Source organism: Mus caroli, unplaced genomic scaffold (genome assembly GCF_978045245.1).
Source record: "Mus caroli unplaced genomic scaffold, Mus_caroli_1 scaffold_15, whole genome shotgun sequence".
NCBI lineage: Eukaryota > Metazoa > Chordata > Mammalia > Rodentia > Muridae > Mus > Mus caroli.
The window spans coordinates 1,850,855-1,867,500 of record NW_028227270.1 but is presented as its reverse complement, the minus strand read 5'-3'; the positions used below and the strand labels follow the sequence as shown (position 1 = coordinate 1,867,500).

The 16,646-nt window shown below is 41.4% G+C and overlaps 1 protein-coding gene across 2 annotated transcripts in view; it reads left to right on the top strand.

The window, feature by feature from the left end:
• Nucleotides 1-10,916, top strand: part of Ccl28 (C-C motif chemokine ligand 28) — a 29,189-nt gene extending 18,273 nt beyond the window's left edge. For both annotated transcript variants that reach the window (XM_085830797.1, XM_029468153.2), the window contains 2 exons: nt 3,221-3,347; nt 7,452-10,916. In XM_085830797.1, coding sequence (XP_085686923.1) covers nt 3,221-3,347; nt 7,452-7,653 — 329 coding nt within the window. In that variant the 3' untranslated portion in view covers nt 7,654-10,916. The remainder of the gene's footprint in view (nt 1-3,220; nt 3,348-7,451) is intronic.
• Nucleotides 10,917-16,646: the final 5,730 nt, after the last annotated feature.

The following is a 16,646-nucleotide window of genomic DNA, read 5'->3' as shown; positions in this document are numbered from 1 at the left end:
TGGTCTACTCTGGGAAATGATCATTTTCCCCCTCAGATCAAGTGGATCTGAGAAGAACAACGAATGCTTTGTATCACGTGTATAGTTAAAGATTTTATTTAATTAATTATTTTACATATATGATGAGTACACTGTAGCTGTCTTCAGACATACCAGAAGAGGGCATCAGATCCCAGTACAGATGGTTGTGAGCCACCATGTGGGTTGCTGGGAATTGAACTCAGGACCTCTGGAAGAGCACTCAGTGTTCTTAACTGCTGAGCCATCTCTCCAGCCCCTCACGTGTATAGTTAAAGTTTAAACACAGTTATTAACTAGAATGCATAGTTTACACGTTTTTGAAGACTGTTTGTAAATGGACTTACATAGATATATAATTAAGATATTTCGGGACACTTTGTATAACCTATGTTCCTTGGAATATAAAAAATACATTAAATTGAAACTCTTATCCCTCTATTTTTGCATATGTTTATTTTATTGTAACTATTTCATTGTGACACACATATTTGACTACATGCACTTCCACCACCTTTCGAGACTGCTGCTCTTCATCCTCACCCAATCATGTCCTTTCCTTTCCTCCTATTGTGAGTTTCTTTAGGGGTTTTTTGTTTGTTTGTTTTTGTTTTTGTTTTTGTTTTTTCGAGACAGGGTTACTCTGTGGAGCCCTGGCTGTCCTGGAACTCACTTTGTAGACCAGGCTGGCCTCGAATTTAGAAATCTGCCTGCCTCTGCCTCCCAAGTGCTGGGATTAAAGGCATGCGCCACCATGGCTAGCCAGGGTTCTTTATAGAACAATGAGTACCTTACTAGTGGCTGCCCCACTGGAAAAGATGTCTTTCCTTCCCCCAGCAACCATTAACTGACTACAGGTCGTCTGGGAGAGATGAGACCTTGTGGGCCTCTCCACTCTTTTTTTTTTTTTTTCTTTTATTAGATATTTTCTTTATTTACATTTCAAATGCTATCCCGAAAGCTCCCTATTCCCTCCCCCTGCCCTGCTCCCCTACCCACCCAGGGCCTCTCCACTCTTAAGACAAGATGCAAATGGACTTGCTTGAAGGTCTTGTGCTTTTCTCTACATTGTAGGCTTTAGTATCTGTGAGTTTATCGGTACCAAACACATCCTTCACTACACTCGGATGAGGTCCTACTGTTTATTGAGCATTTATTGGTGGGCATTTGCGGTAAGTTCTTTGAAGTCTTTCTCTTTTAATTTAGCTGCTTCTTGAGACAAGTGTGCTGGGGTTTTTTTGTTTGTTTGTTTTTTGTTTTGTTTTGTTTTTGCAGTGATGTTTGGTGATATTCTACAAGGTTTGTTGTACTATTTTATCTCGAGATATTTTCTAGTTCCATTTTAATTTCTTTCTTAGCTGAAAGGTTGTTTAGGTGTGTGCTGTTAAATCTCGTATTGCAGATGCTTTCTTGTTTGACCCCTAGAACCATCATGAGGGAAGGAGGGAGCCGTCCCCCAGAAACATAATTAATTACCTGGGACAGTGGGATTGTATCCTACGACTTTAGTTCCAAATTGCTTTTACTACAGACTCCTGAGTATAGGGGTATATAATTTCACTTATTTTTGCATCTCCCATTGACTAAATTTATGGTTTAATTGGTAAAAAGGAATTTTTCATTTAATGATTGAATGGGCATTGAGTAAGAAGTGTATTAGTGGTAACAAGGTTTCAATGCTTAGAAATTAGTCACACATTTTACATTGCATAGGAAGTTGCTTTTCTCCCCCAAAGCTTCAGGTAGGCTTGGTACCTTCATGTGGGTTAGACATGGACATTCAGATCTTCCCTTCTCCCAAAGGCAGCCACATCTACTGCTTTGATAGTCTACTGTAGAGAGGTCTGCATGTTCCAGCTAACTGTTGAAGCTCACGTCTGTCTCGTTTTGGGGCTGCCACCTGCACCCCTGTCCATTGCGATTTCTAACACTGTTTTATAGTGATATCCAGTTGGTGAGATGGATAATGTGTGTGTGGTAGGTAATAAATTTACAGTGGTTTTAATTTGAAGGATGCATTTTCATATTTGTGCTGTGTCAAATGGCTCCTATCTTGACAGTATGAGCTTATTTATTGACAGCGTAAGTCACCTCCCACCAATTAATATGTCTTCATTTGGCTACAAGACAGATTTTCTCAATCTTTATCAAATCGTGATCTCCTTTTCTCAAAAGCTCAGTCTCCTTAGATGGCCATTTGAGGATTTAGTGATGCTGGTTCAGCATTTCCTGAATCACATTTGCCAACACTGACCTTGCATAGCTACTCGGCTTGGAATAGGCACCCCAAACTGTGTCATGTGCTTCAGTCTTGCCCAGACCTGCAGGGTTAATCAGCAGGGACCTAGGGCAGGGGAGAGAGAGTGGGAGGGACAAGAAACACGAAGAATGAGAGCAAGACAATTAGACTGATCAAGTTCTGAAAAACTTTATCCAGGAGTGGTAATTTAAGCATAAGCAAGAGGAGGCTTCAAGGGAGGGGGGGGGAAAGGCCGGGGGCTCTTCAAAGGTCAAGTGGCAATCTTCAGCTCCTGGAACCAATGGTCACAGTGTCCTCTCTATCCACAAATATTCTTACTGTTATGACCACAAATGTTCTCTCAGGATTGTTTATGTAAGCTAGAAATTTTCCACAAGGAAAATGGCCTCAGCCATGGCTCCCAGCATGGTCTCAGAATTTTTAAAATTTGTTTTGGTGTTTTAAACAGAATCCCACTATGTAGCCCAGGCTGACCTGGTTTCCAAATGCTGGGATTATGGGTGTGGGCCACCACACTTCTTGTTTTGATGGTGCTGGAGACCAAATCAGGGAGCTCATATGTGCTGGGCAAGCCACGTCCTTCTAACAGAAAACATCAAGCCTCCATCCAAGGTCCATGAGGCCTCTCTTTTTCAAAATGAACTGCACTGGACACCACTGGCCCCAGCCTTTCCATCCTCTGTATGCAGCCCTGTCAACATCACTGGTGCAGCCTTTTCTGTCTCTCACCTCTCTTGTCATTTTGCCCAGATTCTCATTTTTCTCTCTCAAAATGCAGCTTACATTCTAGAAGGTGGAGACACATCCTGTCCTTGTCTACTCTCACAAAAGCCTGAGAAGTACTTGTCTGAGTACATTTACCATCTGTTTCCCCGGAACCTGGAAGATGAGGACAGGCTGGTACTCTGCGGACGGTAATGCAAGCTCTCCCCTTTCTTGTAGCCATACTTCCCATGGCCTCCAGCTGCTGCACTGAAGTGTCTCATCATGTTTCCAGAAGACTTCTGGAGAGAGTGAGTTCCTGCAGCATCCAGAAAGCTGACGGGGACTGTGACCTGGCTGCTGTCATGTGAGTGCCCCTCAGCAAGGACATGGGAAACCGAATGTGGATTATCCCCTTAGCTAACAAGTAATGGTCTAAAATGCTTTGTCAGAAACACAACCTACCCATCATTCAAATGAACACAGGAAGAGTAACTCTTCTGTCCGCTGAGCACCAGGCTACAATCTCTGTGTGCAGGAATGCCCCAAGTCCTACACTCACCCTCCAGCCACCCAACAATGCTGTTTTGAGGTGACATGTCCTTAGCCACCAGAAATTATTGGTAACTTTACTGAAAAAGAGCAATCAGACACCCAGGAACCTTTGTTCTAGTAACCAATTTGACAAGAAACCATGAAGTGAGGCTACAGCAGAGATGCAGTGGTCTCTGGTCTTCTGCGGGCTCTAAGAGATTTTTATCCTCTTGCAATCTCTTGGCCCATAGAATAAGCTTCTATAATCTGGCAATTTAAATCACTTCTACACACACACACACTTGTTTTCAAGAGAAAGGGGAAATAGAGTGCTTAGAGTTGTCAAATCCCTGGTTATTGCAATTTTATTATTAGAAGAATGAGATAATGAATTGAGGATTTTTCTGCATCTTTTCAGAGACACCCGCTCATTATAGAAGTCAAGAAATCCTTACTTAAGACAAAGGGTTCTTAAAATGACAGAGCTAAAGTTCATAAGCTATTCTAGACAACCTTCAGATTGGGGGGCATCAACTCCTGGACATTTTTATGTTATGTAACCCTGTTCCCTGGGAGAAGGTCTGCTCCGTGGGTTTTATAAGATTCCCAAAGCAGTCAGAGGTCTATATTGACCTTAAGTCCTCCCACATCAGTGACATGCGTATCTGTCATTGCAACCCAAAGGAGGCCTACGAACATTGACAAGGAAGTCTCAGGCAGAGTTAGACAAGTAGAAAAAGTACCCATGGGTATTTAACAGACAGCTTGTTGGGATTACCAGAGAATACCATAGGCTTTCGATTTGGGGGAGAGGCTGGTTAATGAATGTCAGAGATCTAGAAGGCATAGAACAAAAATGGGGTAAGCCCTTCATGTTACTTTCGTACTTCTCTGACCAAAACACCTAACAGAAACAGCGTGATGGAGGAAAGGCTTATTCCGCTAATCATTTCTAAGTGTCCGAGTCAGTCCATGGTAGTAGTCAAGACATGGTGGGAGGCTGCATGTGGCAGAGGCTCTTCATACCATCATAGACCAGGAAGCAAAGAGTGTGGCCAGAACCAGTTTCTGGACTATGATTTTCCAAGTCAGGTGGAAGTTGAACACTTATACTGCACCTCCCAATGTCCCAGAGCATCCTCAGACAGGACCACTGTCAGGGTGAAGTCCTCCCAAATGTCCCAGAGCATCCCTAGACAGGACCACTGTCAGCATGCAATCATTTAAAAGACCTCAGCCTGTGAGGAACATTTCCGAGTCAAACCTCATCCTCACTTTGATAAGGAAACAGGATTAAAGGGTTAGCCTTTAGTTTTTAAAAGTACCAGCTTTTAATTAAAGAGAAACTATGGAGCCAATCAGTGTTTGGAAACATATTTAATTTATTAAAGTGCAAATCTGTAAATTGATCTGTGCTGGTAAGAAAGTTGAAAAGTACGAGGCAGCTGTGATTTGTGATACAGACCCTGTCAGCTATGGTTTCTAATACCAAATATAAGAACTATTATTTTAAGATCATTTCACTCCAGAACATATCTGCACCTCCAAAGGTTGTATTTTACTATGACAGTATATAAAAGCTCTACGATTTGAGACCAGTGTTTAAGATACAAAAACATTGCTTGTATTACAAATGTAACTCATAAGCATCATATAAACTACCATTAATATTAATTAATTAATAGAAATCAAACATCCATGAGCTTACTAGATTCTTCCCTTCCATTTTCCGGCTGGAAATAAATCCTTTGTTTCTGACCCTCTGAATGATCCTTGTGCTTACTGATCTCTGAGACAGCAGTTTGCTTGTTTATACCCCTCTATAGTGACTTCATTAAGAAGCTTCCAGAAATACAATAGGAAGCTGTCATCCTTGGCTGGGGTTGAAGGTTTTCCTGCACCTCACAGAGATTCTCTCTTGGATAGAAAAATTTGGTGGTTGTTGTTGTTGTTGTTGTTGTTTTCCTCAATGAAGTCATTCAGGAGGTTAGAACTTCTCAGAAATAAATTTGAAATGCTGCTCTGGGGAAAGAGGGGGTGGGGAGGGTGGGGTGGGGGGTTGAATAAACTTTAGAGAATGAACTCACACAGCAGGAGAGCAGGGTCAAGGTCACTCTACATAGCCCTGGCTGTCCTGGACCACACTAGCCTTGAACTCACAGAGATCCTCCTGCCTTTGCTTCCTAAATGCTGGGATTAAAGGCATGTGCCACCATGCCCTGCCCGTGGGACTATTTTTTGAGTACCCTACCTGGGTAAGAATCAGAGGGTCTCTCTGGTTTCTGATCTAGAAATTCAGTGAGGTTCGCTGGTGCCTGTTAGGGATTATGAAACTGGCAGTGTCTGCAGGAGTGTGGGGGAAGCTACCTCTTTTCTCAGTGTTGCCCCATCTTTTAATCACAAACAAAAGGGCAACAGAATGCAGCTGTTGAACGGTTCAGCCTGTTCTACACCTGAGGATTCTAAGCACCATCATAAGAGTGGCAATCACAGAAAACAGAAGCCTCACCAGGCTGTTCAGAAGACAGGCTTCCACATAGTTGCCTGTTCCTTTAACTCCCACATAGTTACTGCTGCCTGTGGCTTCTTTGTGTGTGCGCGTTTCTCTCCTTTGGGCATGTAGGAAGGAGCTGCAATTTTTTTTTTCCAGCTCAGCACTGCTACAGCCAGATTTTCTCCCACAAGAACAAAGCAACTGGCTGCTGAGAATCAGCACTGGTTCCGCAGCTGTCTCCACGTACAGTGCTTGGAGAATATGCTGTCTTCTACCACAGACTGGATGCTAAGGCCCACCCACATCCTTCCACATTCTCCTCCCCTGCTGAGTCCACACATTATCTCATAATGATTTCTCATAGGAGAAATGGTAGCCTATTCCCTGCCTCTTCCTTCATCTTCTTGTGAATATCGAGCTCAAGGCTTTCAATTTATCAGGACAGAGCTACATTATACATGTAGGTACAGCAAGATTTGCCACACTTCATCAGATCTGCCTGGCACCTAATGGAGAGTTAAAAATCACCTCAATTTTTTTTTTTATAGTGAGAGTTTTCTAGTTATCCCAAATTGTGAATGCTACCACAGAAAAATTGGAACAAATTCTGAATTGTAATTTAGAACTATGTTATATTAAGTTTTATTGGACACCAAAATATTTTAGTAGATTTTTCTATTGGCCAAATTTGACTTCATATCTGTAATAAGTTAGTTCCCACTATGCATAAAGGCTTTTCAAAAATTATATCTAGATTATTGCTCCATCAAGATGTAATGCCACTTCAGTGGGAGAAATAAATCAATTACTAGAACAAAAGGCATGGGGAATTAAGGACCAGCAGAGGCATAACCCGAGTGCAGACTCACAGGGAAAAAAGAGGGTCTGTAGCAGCTGAGCGGTCCAGACAAGGATGTCCAGGATGCACAGTGAGGGTGAACTGGTTTTGTTCAATGAAGTTTAAACATGGAAGGGAATGACTTTACCTGGGTCTGTTACTGGTTTTCTTTTCTTCCTTTGTTTCTCTTTCCCCCCCTTCTCTTTCCCACTCTCTTCCTCTTCATCCAACTTCCCCTTCCCTGGTTCTCAGTTTAATACTTTCCGCAGACATCTGAAGACAATGGAAACAATGTCTATAAAATAAGAATTTATCCTCTTGGTGTTCAATTTGAAGTCACTACAAATGCAATGTCCAAAAGGTGGGGGCTACTCACAAGTCACTAGTTCTTTTATGTATTTGTAATTCTTTTGTTTTTCTTGTCACAGGCAGGATTTCTCTATGTAGCCCAGGCTGTCCTGGAAGTCACTGTAGACCAGTGTAGCCTGTATCTAGAGATCCCCCTGCCTTTGCCTTCCCAATGCTGGGATTAAAGTTGTATATCACCACACCTGGCTTATATTTGTAATTTCTGTAAAGACTCGTTTTTTCCGTTTTCTTGGCAGCCTTCATGTTAAACGTAGAAGAATCTGCATCAGCCCTCACAATCGTACTTTGAAGCAGTGGATGAGAGCCTCAGAGGTAAAGAAGAATGGCAGAGAAAACGTCTGTTCTGGGAAAAAACAACCCAGCAGGAAGGACAGAAAAGAGCACACTTCGAGAAAGCACAGAGCACGTGGAACACACAGGCATGAAGCCTCTCGTTAGAACAGACATGTGAACCTACAGTGAACTCCTCAAGTGAACTGGCCCATAGCTGGTTATAAATTTCTCAGCTGAAATCTTCCTTATTGACACCTAATGCTTTGTCTTGTTTCGTTTTGTTTTGTTTTATTAATGAATAATTGCAGCTAAGGATGTAAGCACTTGGGTTGTACATGTAGGCTCAATCCCAGCACCAAAAGCAAAACAAACAAAACTGTGCACAAGTAACCAATATAGTTAACTTAAAAACTATATAAAATCCATCTTTATATATAAATTTTAACTATATAGAATTCCTCCAACTTTTTTTTATTCAAGTTCTCCAGCTCTACAGAGGAGTTGAAAGAATGGAACAAGGGCTATATACATACCTGCCACTTACATTAGTCACTGTTAATCTCTCTGTGTGTCTCTGTCTCTGTCTGTGTGTGTGTGTGTGCGCGCCTGCCTGCATAAGAACTTCTTCACTAAATCATATGAAAAGTTGCAAACATCATGGCCTATATCTTAATCTATTTCTTGTTACTAAAAGAACATTTATGATTAGGTAACCCCTAAAAAATGCAACTTTATTTAGCTCAGGATCCTGAGGTGAGAACACCTAAGACCTTGGCACTAACATCTGGTTAGCATCTAGTGAAGACCTTCTCACTGGGCCTTAATGTGACAGCTGCATATGACAAGAATCCTCTTCCTTTTCTTATAAAGCCACTAGCATCCAGGAGACCACACCCATGTAGCCTAGTTTAACACCAACTACACTCAATGCCCCATCTCCAAATGCCAACATATGGATTTAAGGATACATAAATATCTGGAGAACACATTCAAGCCATAGCAAACACTTCAGTCCTAATTTCTAGAATTTGGCTTGCTATCCTTCAAGAATAAACACGTTTTCCTAAATAATTACACTAGCAGTTTTATACCGGGAAAGCAAACAATTTCATATTGTCTATATTCAAGTTTCTTTATTTCCAGATCACTTTATATAATTCTTTTCAGTCTAGCTCACCTATTGCCTTTTTATGTGCTTTAGTGTTTTCAATATAAAATCATCTCTCAGGTGTTCTCTTTCCTGTCTTCCTTCTCTTATTCCATAGCACAGACTTTTAGAAAGAGTAAAGGTTAGAGCTAACTGTACATCCCAGGTTTGTCTGACTGGTCCTGGTGGTCAGACTTTTCCATTTCAAGCTTCCTAGGAAGATTTGTACACTTCTTGTCTCCTTTGTGGCTCTATAACATCATTTTCTAAGTAGGAGGGTATAAGCCAAGTAAGTGGTGCTTAGAGGTTTGAGCAGCTATGATCCTTTTGTAAACTCTAGCACTGAGAAACTTGGCCTCACTGCCCAGAAATTTCTCTCTTCTGTTGTGGTTCTCAGAGCAATGGCTGTATTATAAATACAGGGATCAGTCCTGGATTGGTGGGTAATTTTGTATTGTTCTTAACAAGAATCTCTCTCTCTCTCTCTCTCTCTCTCTCTCTCTCTCTCTCTCTCTCTCTCTTTCTCCTTTCTATCTCCCCCCTGTCTGTCTCTGTGTGTGGGGTGTGTTGTGTGTGTATTGAGAAAAGTTCAAGTCTGCTCCTGGCTTCCTTTGGATGAAGATGTAGAACTTTCAGCTCCTCCAGCACAATGGGTGCTGCTGGGCTTCCTGCCAATTAAATATTGACTTTTATAAGAAAGAAGAGAGAGAGAGAGAGAAAGAGAGAGAGAGAGAGAGAGAGAGAGAGAGAGAGAGAGAGAGAGAGAGAAGCTCATGTAGCTCTGACTGGCCCAGAACCAGCTAAGCAGGCCAGGCTGGTCCCAAACTCACAGAGATCCACCTGCCTCTGCCTCCTGAATGCTAGGATCAAAGGCATGCACCACCACACTTGACTCTAGAAGCCCATTTTTTTTTTAAAACTCCCAATTGATCTCCTCCCTGTTTTCTGAGTTGATTCACTTTGAAGGAGAAGTTTAGACACATGGTAAAAGCTCATTTTCCAGGAGAGCCATTAGAACAGGGGCAGGTTTTCAGGGTGTCCTTGATGCCTTGGGCAGTTCCAGGCAGTGGTATTATAGGATTACTTGGAGGTACAAATAGCACACAAAGAAGTGTCCCCATTCCTGGACTCTTACAGGTTCTCCTTGCAGCCCCCATAGTGGGCTAAGTTATGTGGACATGGAGATGGGAAGGGAACTCTGTCACTGGTGTTCCCAAAGGGCAAGGGGACCCTTGCTGGTTTATAGCATAAACACATCTGCCACCAGCACTGTGGGTAATGATTCTTGGCAAAAGCCACATTCATAGACCAAGATGGGCCTCAACCTGACTCAATGCACTTAACCATACCCTCAAAGCAGAGGAAACTGCAAAATGCTTCAGTCTTTGGTTTGTGACAGCTTTTTCCATCAGGTCAGTCTTAGAAACTATCATCAGGTTTTGTCCAGAAGTATAGCACTTTTCTGTTCGGCTCTGGCATGCCTTTGAAAGGCATCACCAAAGTGCAGGCCTAAATGCCAAAGAAAGCAACACTGGATTTAAAATTGTAGTAAATACAATAATATAAGATCAAAGCAAGTCACAGATTCTAAATTTGTCCTGATGGTCATGCTGAAAAGTTAAAAGGAAAACCAAAACATTAATCTTTGAGCATTTTAATTGATCATTTGAATCAGATAAATGTTTTTGTTTTATTTCTGCTTATAACTCACATCATCCATAATTTGATACAATTTGGAGTTGATATAATTGACAGAATTTTGTATGCTATATTTTAAAAAACTGGCTGTTATGGTTTGGGTAAGTGTCCTCAAAGGCCTGTGTATTGAAGGTTTGCTTGTTCTTCATCCTGTGGTGCTCCTGGGAAGCAGGGAAAAACTGGAATGTGGAGTCTTCCCTTCAGGGTGTGTCCTGTCTTTGTTTCACACCACCAAGAAGCAAGCAGCTTCCTTGGTCTCATATTTCCACCACAAAATATTCTGTCTGCCACAGGCCCAGTGGTAATGGATCACAGACTGAAACTTCTAAAACCGAGAGCCAAAATAAACCTTTCTGCTTTTTAAGTTGATTTGTCTCAAGTACTTGTTACAGAAATGGAGGGTGAATGCAAAGATTTTATTGTAATGTAAATAGCTAATGAGATTATCAAAATAGAAAAAGCTCTTAGAGACTACCATGTGTGCTTAGTAAAATATGTTTTACTATAATATGTACAATATTGTGCTGTAAGTACTGTTACTATACCACAAGTTACTTAAAGTACTTACTCACCCAGGTTAATGTGTAAGCCTTTTTTTTTTTAATGTATTCTCATTCTTTATTAAAAACTATACAGTTTATTATAAATTGTTTTCATTGTTGCTTTTTTACAATCAAAGGAGCAGCTCAATGTGCTGCACACTCTTCTGCCTATTCTGAGACTTCACTCCTTGATTAATGTCTTTGAGGCCTTTTAAAAGATTTTAATTCTTTTAGGGGATTAGTACCATAATTTCATGTGAGAACTTGAAGTGTCATTTGCTTGTGCATTTAGCCACTATCTATTGCTTCCTATCGTCCCCATGTCCCCTCTTCTCTAGTTTATGCGCTTTATTGCTGTTATTTGTAAGCCTCATTTGTTATAACTAGCCCCCACTCCTTAGTGCACTGAACCTGCCTCTTCTTTTCCTACTCTCCTTCGATATTCTGCCAGCTATACTTGCACATTTATTAATACACATGAGATTGGATACTATAATTTCATAGATTATTAATAATCGTCTTCATGTTTCTCCTCAAAAGGGTTTCCCAACCCTGACAGTTCTGACAACTTGGGCTGGATCATTCTTTGTTTGGGGAGTTCTCCTTACAGATCTGTTCTATTCTTATTCTGGTGAGTCACTTGCTTGAGGTCTCAGGACGACTCAAAAAGACTGCAGAGAATTCTCCATCTGTACATGGGGAGATGCTCATAGTTCCGTGAGTGTAGATAACTGAGTTCATATCCACTGTAGGGAGGTTGTGTCCTTTCATTCAAGCAGTACCTCTGGCCCCTACATACTAAGTATCACTAAATGTCTCTGGATGCTACCAGATGTCTCTTGGGCAGACAAAGCAAAATTATCCTTTCTCCAATTATAAACTACCAGCCTTAAATCTGAAGTGGCTTTTAAACTAGAAAGCCAGTTTAACTGAAGAACGTGTAAGATGACCCCAATATGTCTTACCCTGGTAGACACATACCAGCCTATCTAACATAGCAAGCATAATCCAGGTGCTATAATGAAGGTATTTTGCATTGATAACTAAGGTCACAGATCAGTGACCTTAAGATGGAGAGATTATCTACACAGGAATGACTAAATCACTAGATACCTTTATAGGTCTTAAAGCCAGAGAGGGAAAACAGAAAGATTCAAAGCATAAGGCATTCAGAGCTCCTGTGTTCATCATATTGCTTTTGAACTGGGTGAGACTCAATTCCTAGACAGCTTTGGTGACCCAGATTTGCCAGAGGGTTTCTGTCTGGCACTTTGTCAGAACTCACACAGTAAATATATACATTCTTTACCACCATCAGCCAGGCCTGATTGGTGTTCCAGGTAAAGATGGCTGCCATCTGCTTCTGAATGTCCTCTGAGGTGTACAATGATTGAGCTGTGTTGGTTGGAAGCCAACCATCAGAGGGAAGCCAATCCATCCAGTGGGACACACTGCTGGTCTTGGTTAGAAGTCTCCTACATGGAAGCTACTGGGGTCATCTCCTAGTGTGATATGGCTCCAGTCAAGACATATTTGTTAGAGCAATTTGGATACTGCTGCCAAAAGGCAGAGGAAATTGGCTCCTGGGAATGTCAGAGCACAGGTTGACCCAGGAAATACCTCACCATAGTCCCAGCCTTGTTGCAGCATTAGAACTTCAAATCACTGGAGGGATGTGGCTCAGAGGGCTCATAATTCACTCACCATTGTGCATCCAAGTCATCACCACCACAAGAAAGTGTACAGCCAGCCCAGCATAGCCTTATGTTATCTGTTCTTTCTATGTGTCAGTTTTCATGACCAAACTTCCCCTTTACTGTAGAGACAATAGCCACCAGCCATTCTGGATTATGATCCACCCCAGCAATTTCATTTTGCAATGATTCCATTTCCAAATAAAGTCTTACCTTGAGGAACTGGGAATTAGAATTTCATCGTGAGAACTTGATTGAGTACAAAGACACAGTTCAGCTCATCATGGGAAGGTGGTTGGACATAGCACTACCCTGAATATGCCACTGGCTAGGACCAACTGCATCATTCCACTTCTGAGATAAGGACAGAACACATCTTAGCTTATAGCTGCTGCTCTGCCATTGCTGGGATAGCAGATGGATGATCAGGAAATGTATATGTAGACACATTACAGTTGTTTTAAAAAATACTATGAAACAGAAAATTAACTCCTTTCAAATGGCAGTAATTACTTTTGTTTTGAATACTATGGAACAAACTAGAAATGTTAGAAGTGTTATACTTGTCTGTAGGATAACCTCAGGGTCATCTTCCCCTCAATATTATGAAAGGGAAAAACCAAGGACAGAGAGATTAAACAATTTCCTCAGCGGAAAATCTATTAAGTAGAAAAACCTGGGATCCAGCCATGGATTTTGTCAGCACTAAACCCTGACCCACTTCTCTGTCACATTTACTATCGAGTGGTTTCTAGCAGGTTTAGTCATTCTGGTTAAAGACTTGAGAAACTACCTCATTGCTGCCAAGGTGGTAATCAGTATTAAAGAGTATGACCTTTAAGACAAGACTAGATTAGTAAGATTGCAGAGATGGCTCAGGAGTCAAGAGTTCTGGCTACTCTTTCAGGGAACACAGATTTGACTCCAAGCACCTACACAGTGGCTCACAGCCATCTGGAAATCCAGCTTCAGGGGAGCTGACACCTCTTCTGGCTTCTGTGGCCACAACCACATATGGTGCACAGACATACATGCAGGCAAAATAACCATACGTATAAAATAAAATAATAAAAAGTGACTAGACTAAAACTCGTAAAGAGGTAGTTAACACAGGAGTAGTCGCCTAGTAACAGTGACTCTGACTGATTTTCCTGTCTCATACGCACTTCCTTCGCTCTGTGATACCCTTTGCCACTTTCTAACAGGCAGGTATGCTCTGACCAGCACTTTACTTCTTGAACTTTTAAGCTTCTATGACAGTGAGAAATAAAGCATTCTTCATAAGTTACCCAGTAAATGGTTAGTTTTATTAATTGACACAGTCTAACTTCAAATTTTACTTGTGTGTGTGTGCACATGTGTGTGCATTTGTGCACGTGTGTACACATGCAGCCTTGCTTTCTGCTGGTGTCATAGTATGTGGCAGTCAGAGATCAACTGTGAAGAGCCAGTTCTCTCCTGTCACTTTGTGGGATCCAGTGATCTCAGGTTGCTAAGCCTACCTATGAGCACCTCTACCCACAGAGCCATCCCACTGTGCAACTTTGGCTCAGTATAAAATCACTTGGGAAAAGACTCTCAATGAGGGATTGCCCAGATTATAGCATCCCGTGGGCATGTACGTTTGTACATTGCGAATCTTCTTCTTCCTCCTCCTCTGCCTCCTCTTCTTCCTCTTCCTCCTCCCCTTCTTCCTCTTCCTCCTCCTCTTCTTCCTCCTCCTCCTCTCCTTCTTCCTTTTCCTCTTTCCCTTCCTCCCCTCCTTCCCCTTCCCCTTCTCCTCCTCCTTTCTTCTTCCTTCCTCCTCTTCCTCTTATTTTTTTCTTTTTACACAGGATCTTGCTATGTTGCCTTGGCTGACCTGGAATTCTCTATGTAGATCCTGCCTCTGCTTTCCAATGCCTAGGTTGTCTTGATTAAGCTAACTGAAGTGGTAAGACATGCCAACTTTGGGTAGTACCATTCCCTAGGCAGGGGACCCTGCACTGTGTCAGAGTAAAGAAAGTAACTGAGTATAAACATGACTGCATTTATTCTCTCTCTGCTCTTAACTGTGGACATGACTAGCTGCTTCAAGTCCCTGCTGCCTTGACTTTCCCACAGTAATAAGTTACAACATGAAATTGTGAGCCAAATACAACCTATCTTCTTTATCTTGCTTTTATGAGGGTCTGTTATCACAGAAAGAGGAAATGAAGCTAAAATGCCAAGTCATCCAGTCTCAGATATTATTCTAGGACAACCAAAAAGAGACTAAGACAATAACCTACAAAATACATAGCCCTCCTGCCACATTTTTGCTTTCATAGAAAATTATTATTCATTTCCCCCTGGCCAAGAGTATTATTTATTATTAGCTACAAAATATATGTTTACTAGAAAATAGTCTATAAGATTTTTCTGAAATGATTTTTTATTACTTTTACTCTTCAGCTGAGACAGCTGTAATGTATACAAGTTACACTTGGCCACAACTGAGGACTTGTAAGAATGAACAGGTAAGAACCGTGCAGAATGCCACAGGCCCAGAGCCGGGGTCGAGTGGGTCTGCCTGTGATGAAAGCACAGCATTCTCACAGAGGTGCTCCTGGCAACCAATGGTGAAGCTCCAGATGCAGGGAAACATATTCCCAGCAGAGGCACACAGTCCAGCAGATTGTACCAGCATCCTAGCCTCCAGCATCCCTGGTGTCTATGCCTGTACAGGCTAATCCATGTGGACCACTGTCTGTTTGATATCACACACTCCAGCCTCTGCATTCTCTTCTCACCTCGATTCACTCCTCATGGTACAGGAGTTTCAAGGCCAAGAACTGAAATTATTGTTTGTTTGTTTTTGTTCTTTGAGACAGGGTTTCTCTGGGTAGCCCTGGCCATCCTAGAACTCACTCTGTAGACCAGGTTGGTCTACAGATTTATTTGCCTGCCTCTGCCTCCAGCATGCTGGGATTAAAGGCATACACTGCCACCACCTGCTCTGAAATTATTTTTTAATCTCTTTTCTTCTCAGAGATGAAAAGTTATTCTCTTCCTGCCCTGTCTCCTTCCTTTCTTCCCTTCCTCCCCCTCTACTTCTTTCCCTGTTATTTGGAAAATGTAAGTGCCTTGCTTTGGACTGAACTCAAACTATTTAGGCAGGGAACCCAGACTTTGATATGTGCTAGTTATTGTGAATAAAAGAAAATTATTTACAAAGGACTGAATGGATACGTTTTTTTTTTTAATTACTGTATTTATACCCTACACAGTTAGAGCAAGTCTTACTGGTTGCACAGATATCTAAACAACGTGGCAATGGTTTTGAGGTTCTGGTTCTCCATAAGGACATGAAGGAGCAAGTCTTATTTAAGTATAATGTGGCTCACTTGGATCAACATAACAATCTTTAATGTTAGAAATAGCTTCTCGCTACAAAATTTTCGGTTTTCAGATATAAAAGAAGATACACACACACACACACACACACACACACACAGGACAGCCAGGGCTATACAGAGAAACCCTGTCTCGAAAAACCAAAAAAAAAAAAAAAAAAAAAAAGGAGAAACAGCCTTTCCCTTAATTAAGTCTCAAAAGGAAGACCATGGTTTCCTATTTCTGGCCGAGAAGACAGTAGATGGCATACAGTAACTGAAGCCAAAATAGTAACAATGACTTACGTAAAAATAAAATAAAATATTGGTATACTTGAGTTTAGTGGAGTTAGCAACTATTATTTAAAACACACACAACTTAAAATATGTAGATTTGTTTGATATGTTAAAAATACAAATTATGAGATACTTTCCAAAATGTACTTAAATTACAAGTAAAATAAGAAATGTGACAAGATAAATTGTGCGCGTGTGTAGGTCAGAGGATGACATCAGGTGTCTTTCTTTCTTTCTTTCTTTCTTTCTTTCTTTCTTTCTTTCTTTCTTTCTTTCTTTCTTTTTTTCGAGACAGGGTTTCTCTGTATAGCACTGGCTGTCCTGGAACTCACTTTGTAGACCAGGCTGGCCTCGAACTCAGAAATCCGCCTGCCTCTGCCTCCCCAGTGATCAGGTGTCTTTCTTAATCACTCTCCATTTCATTTAC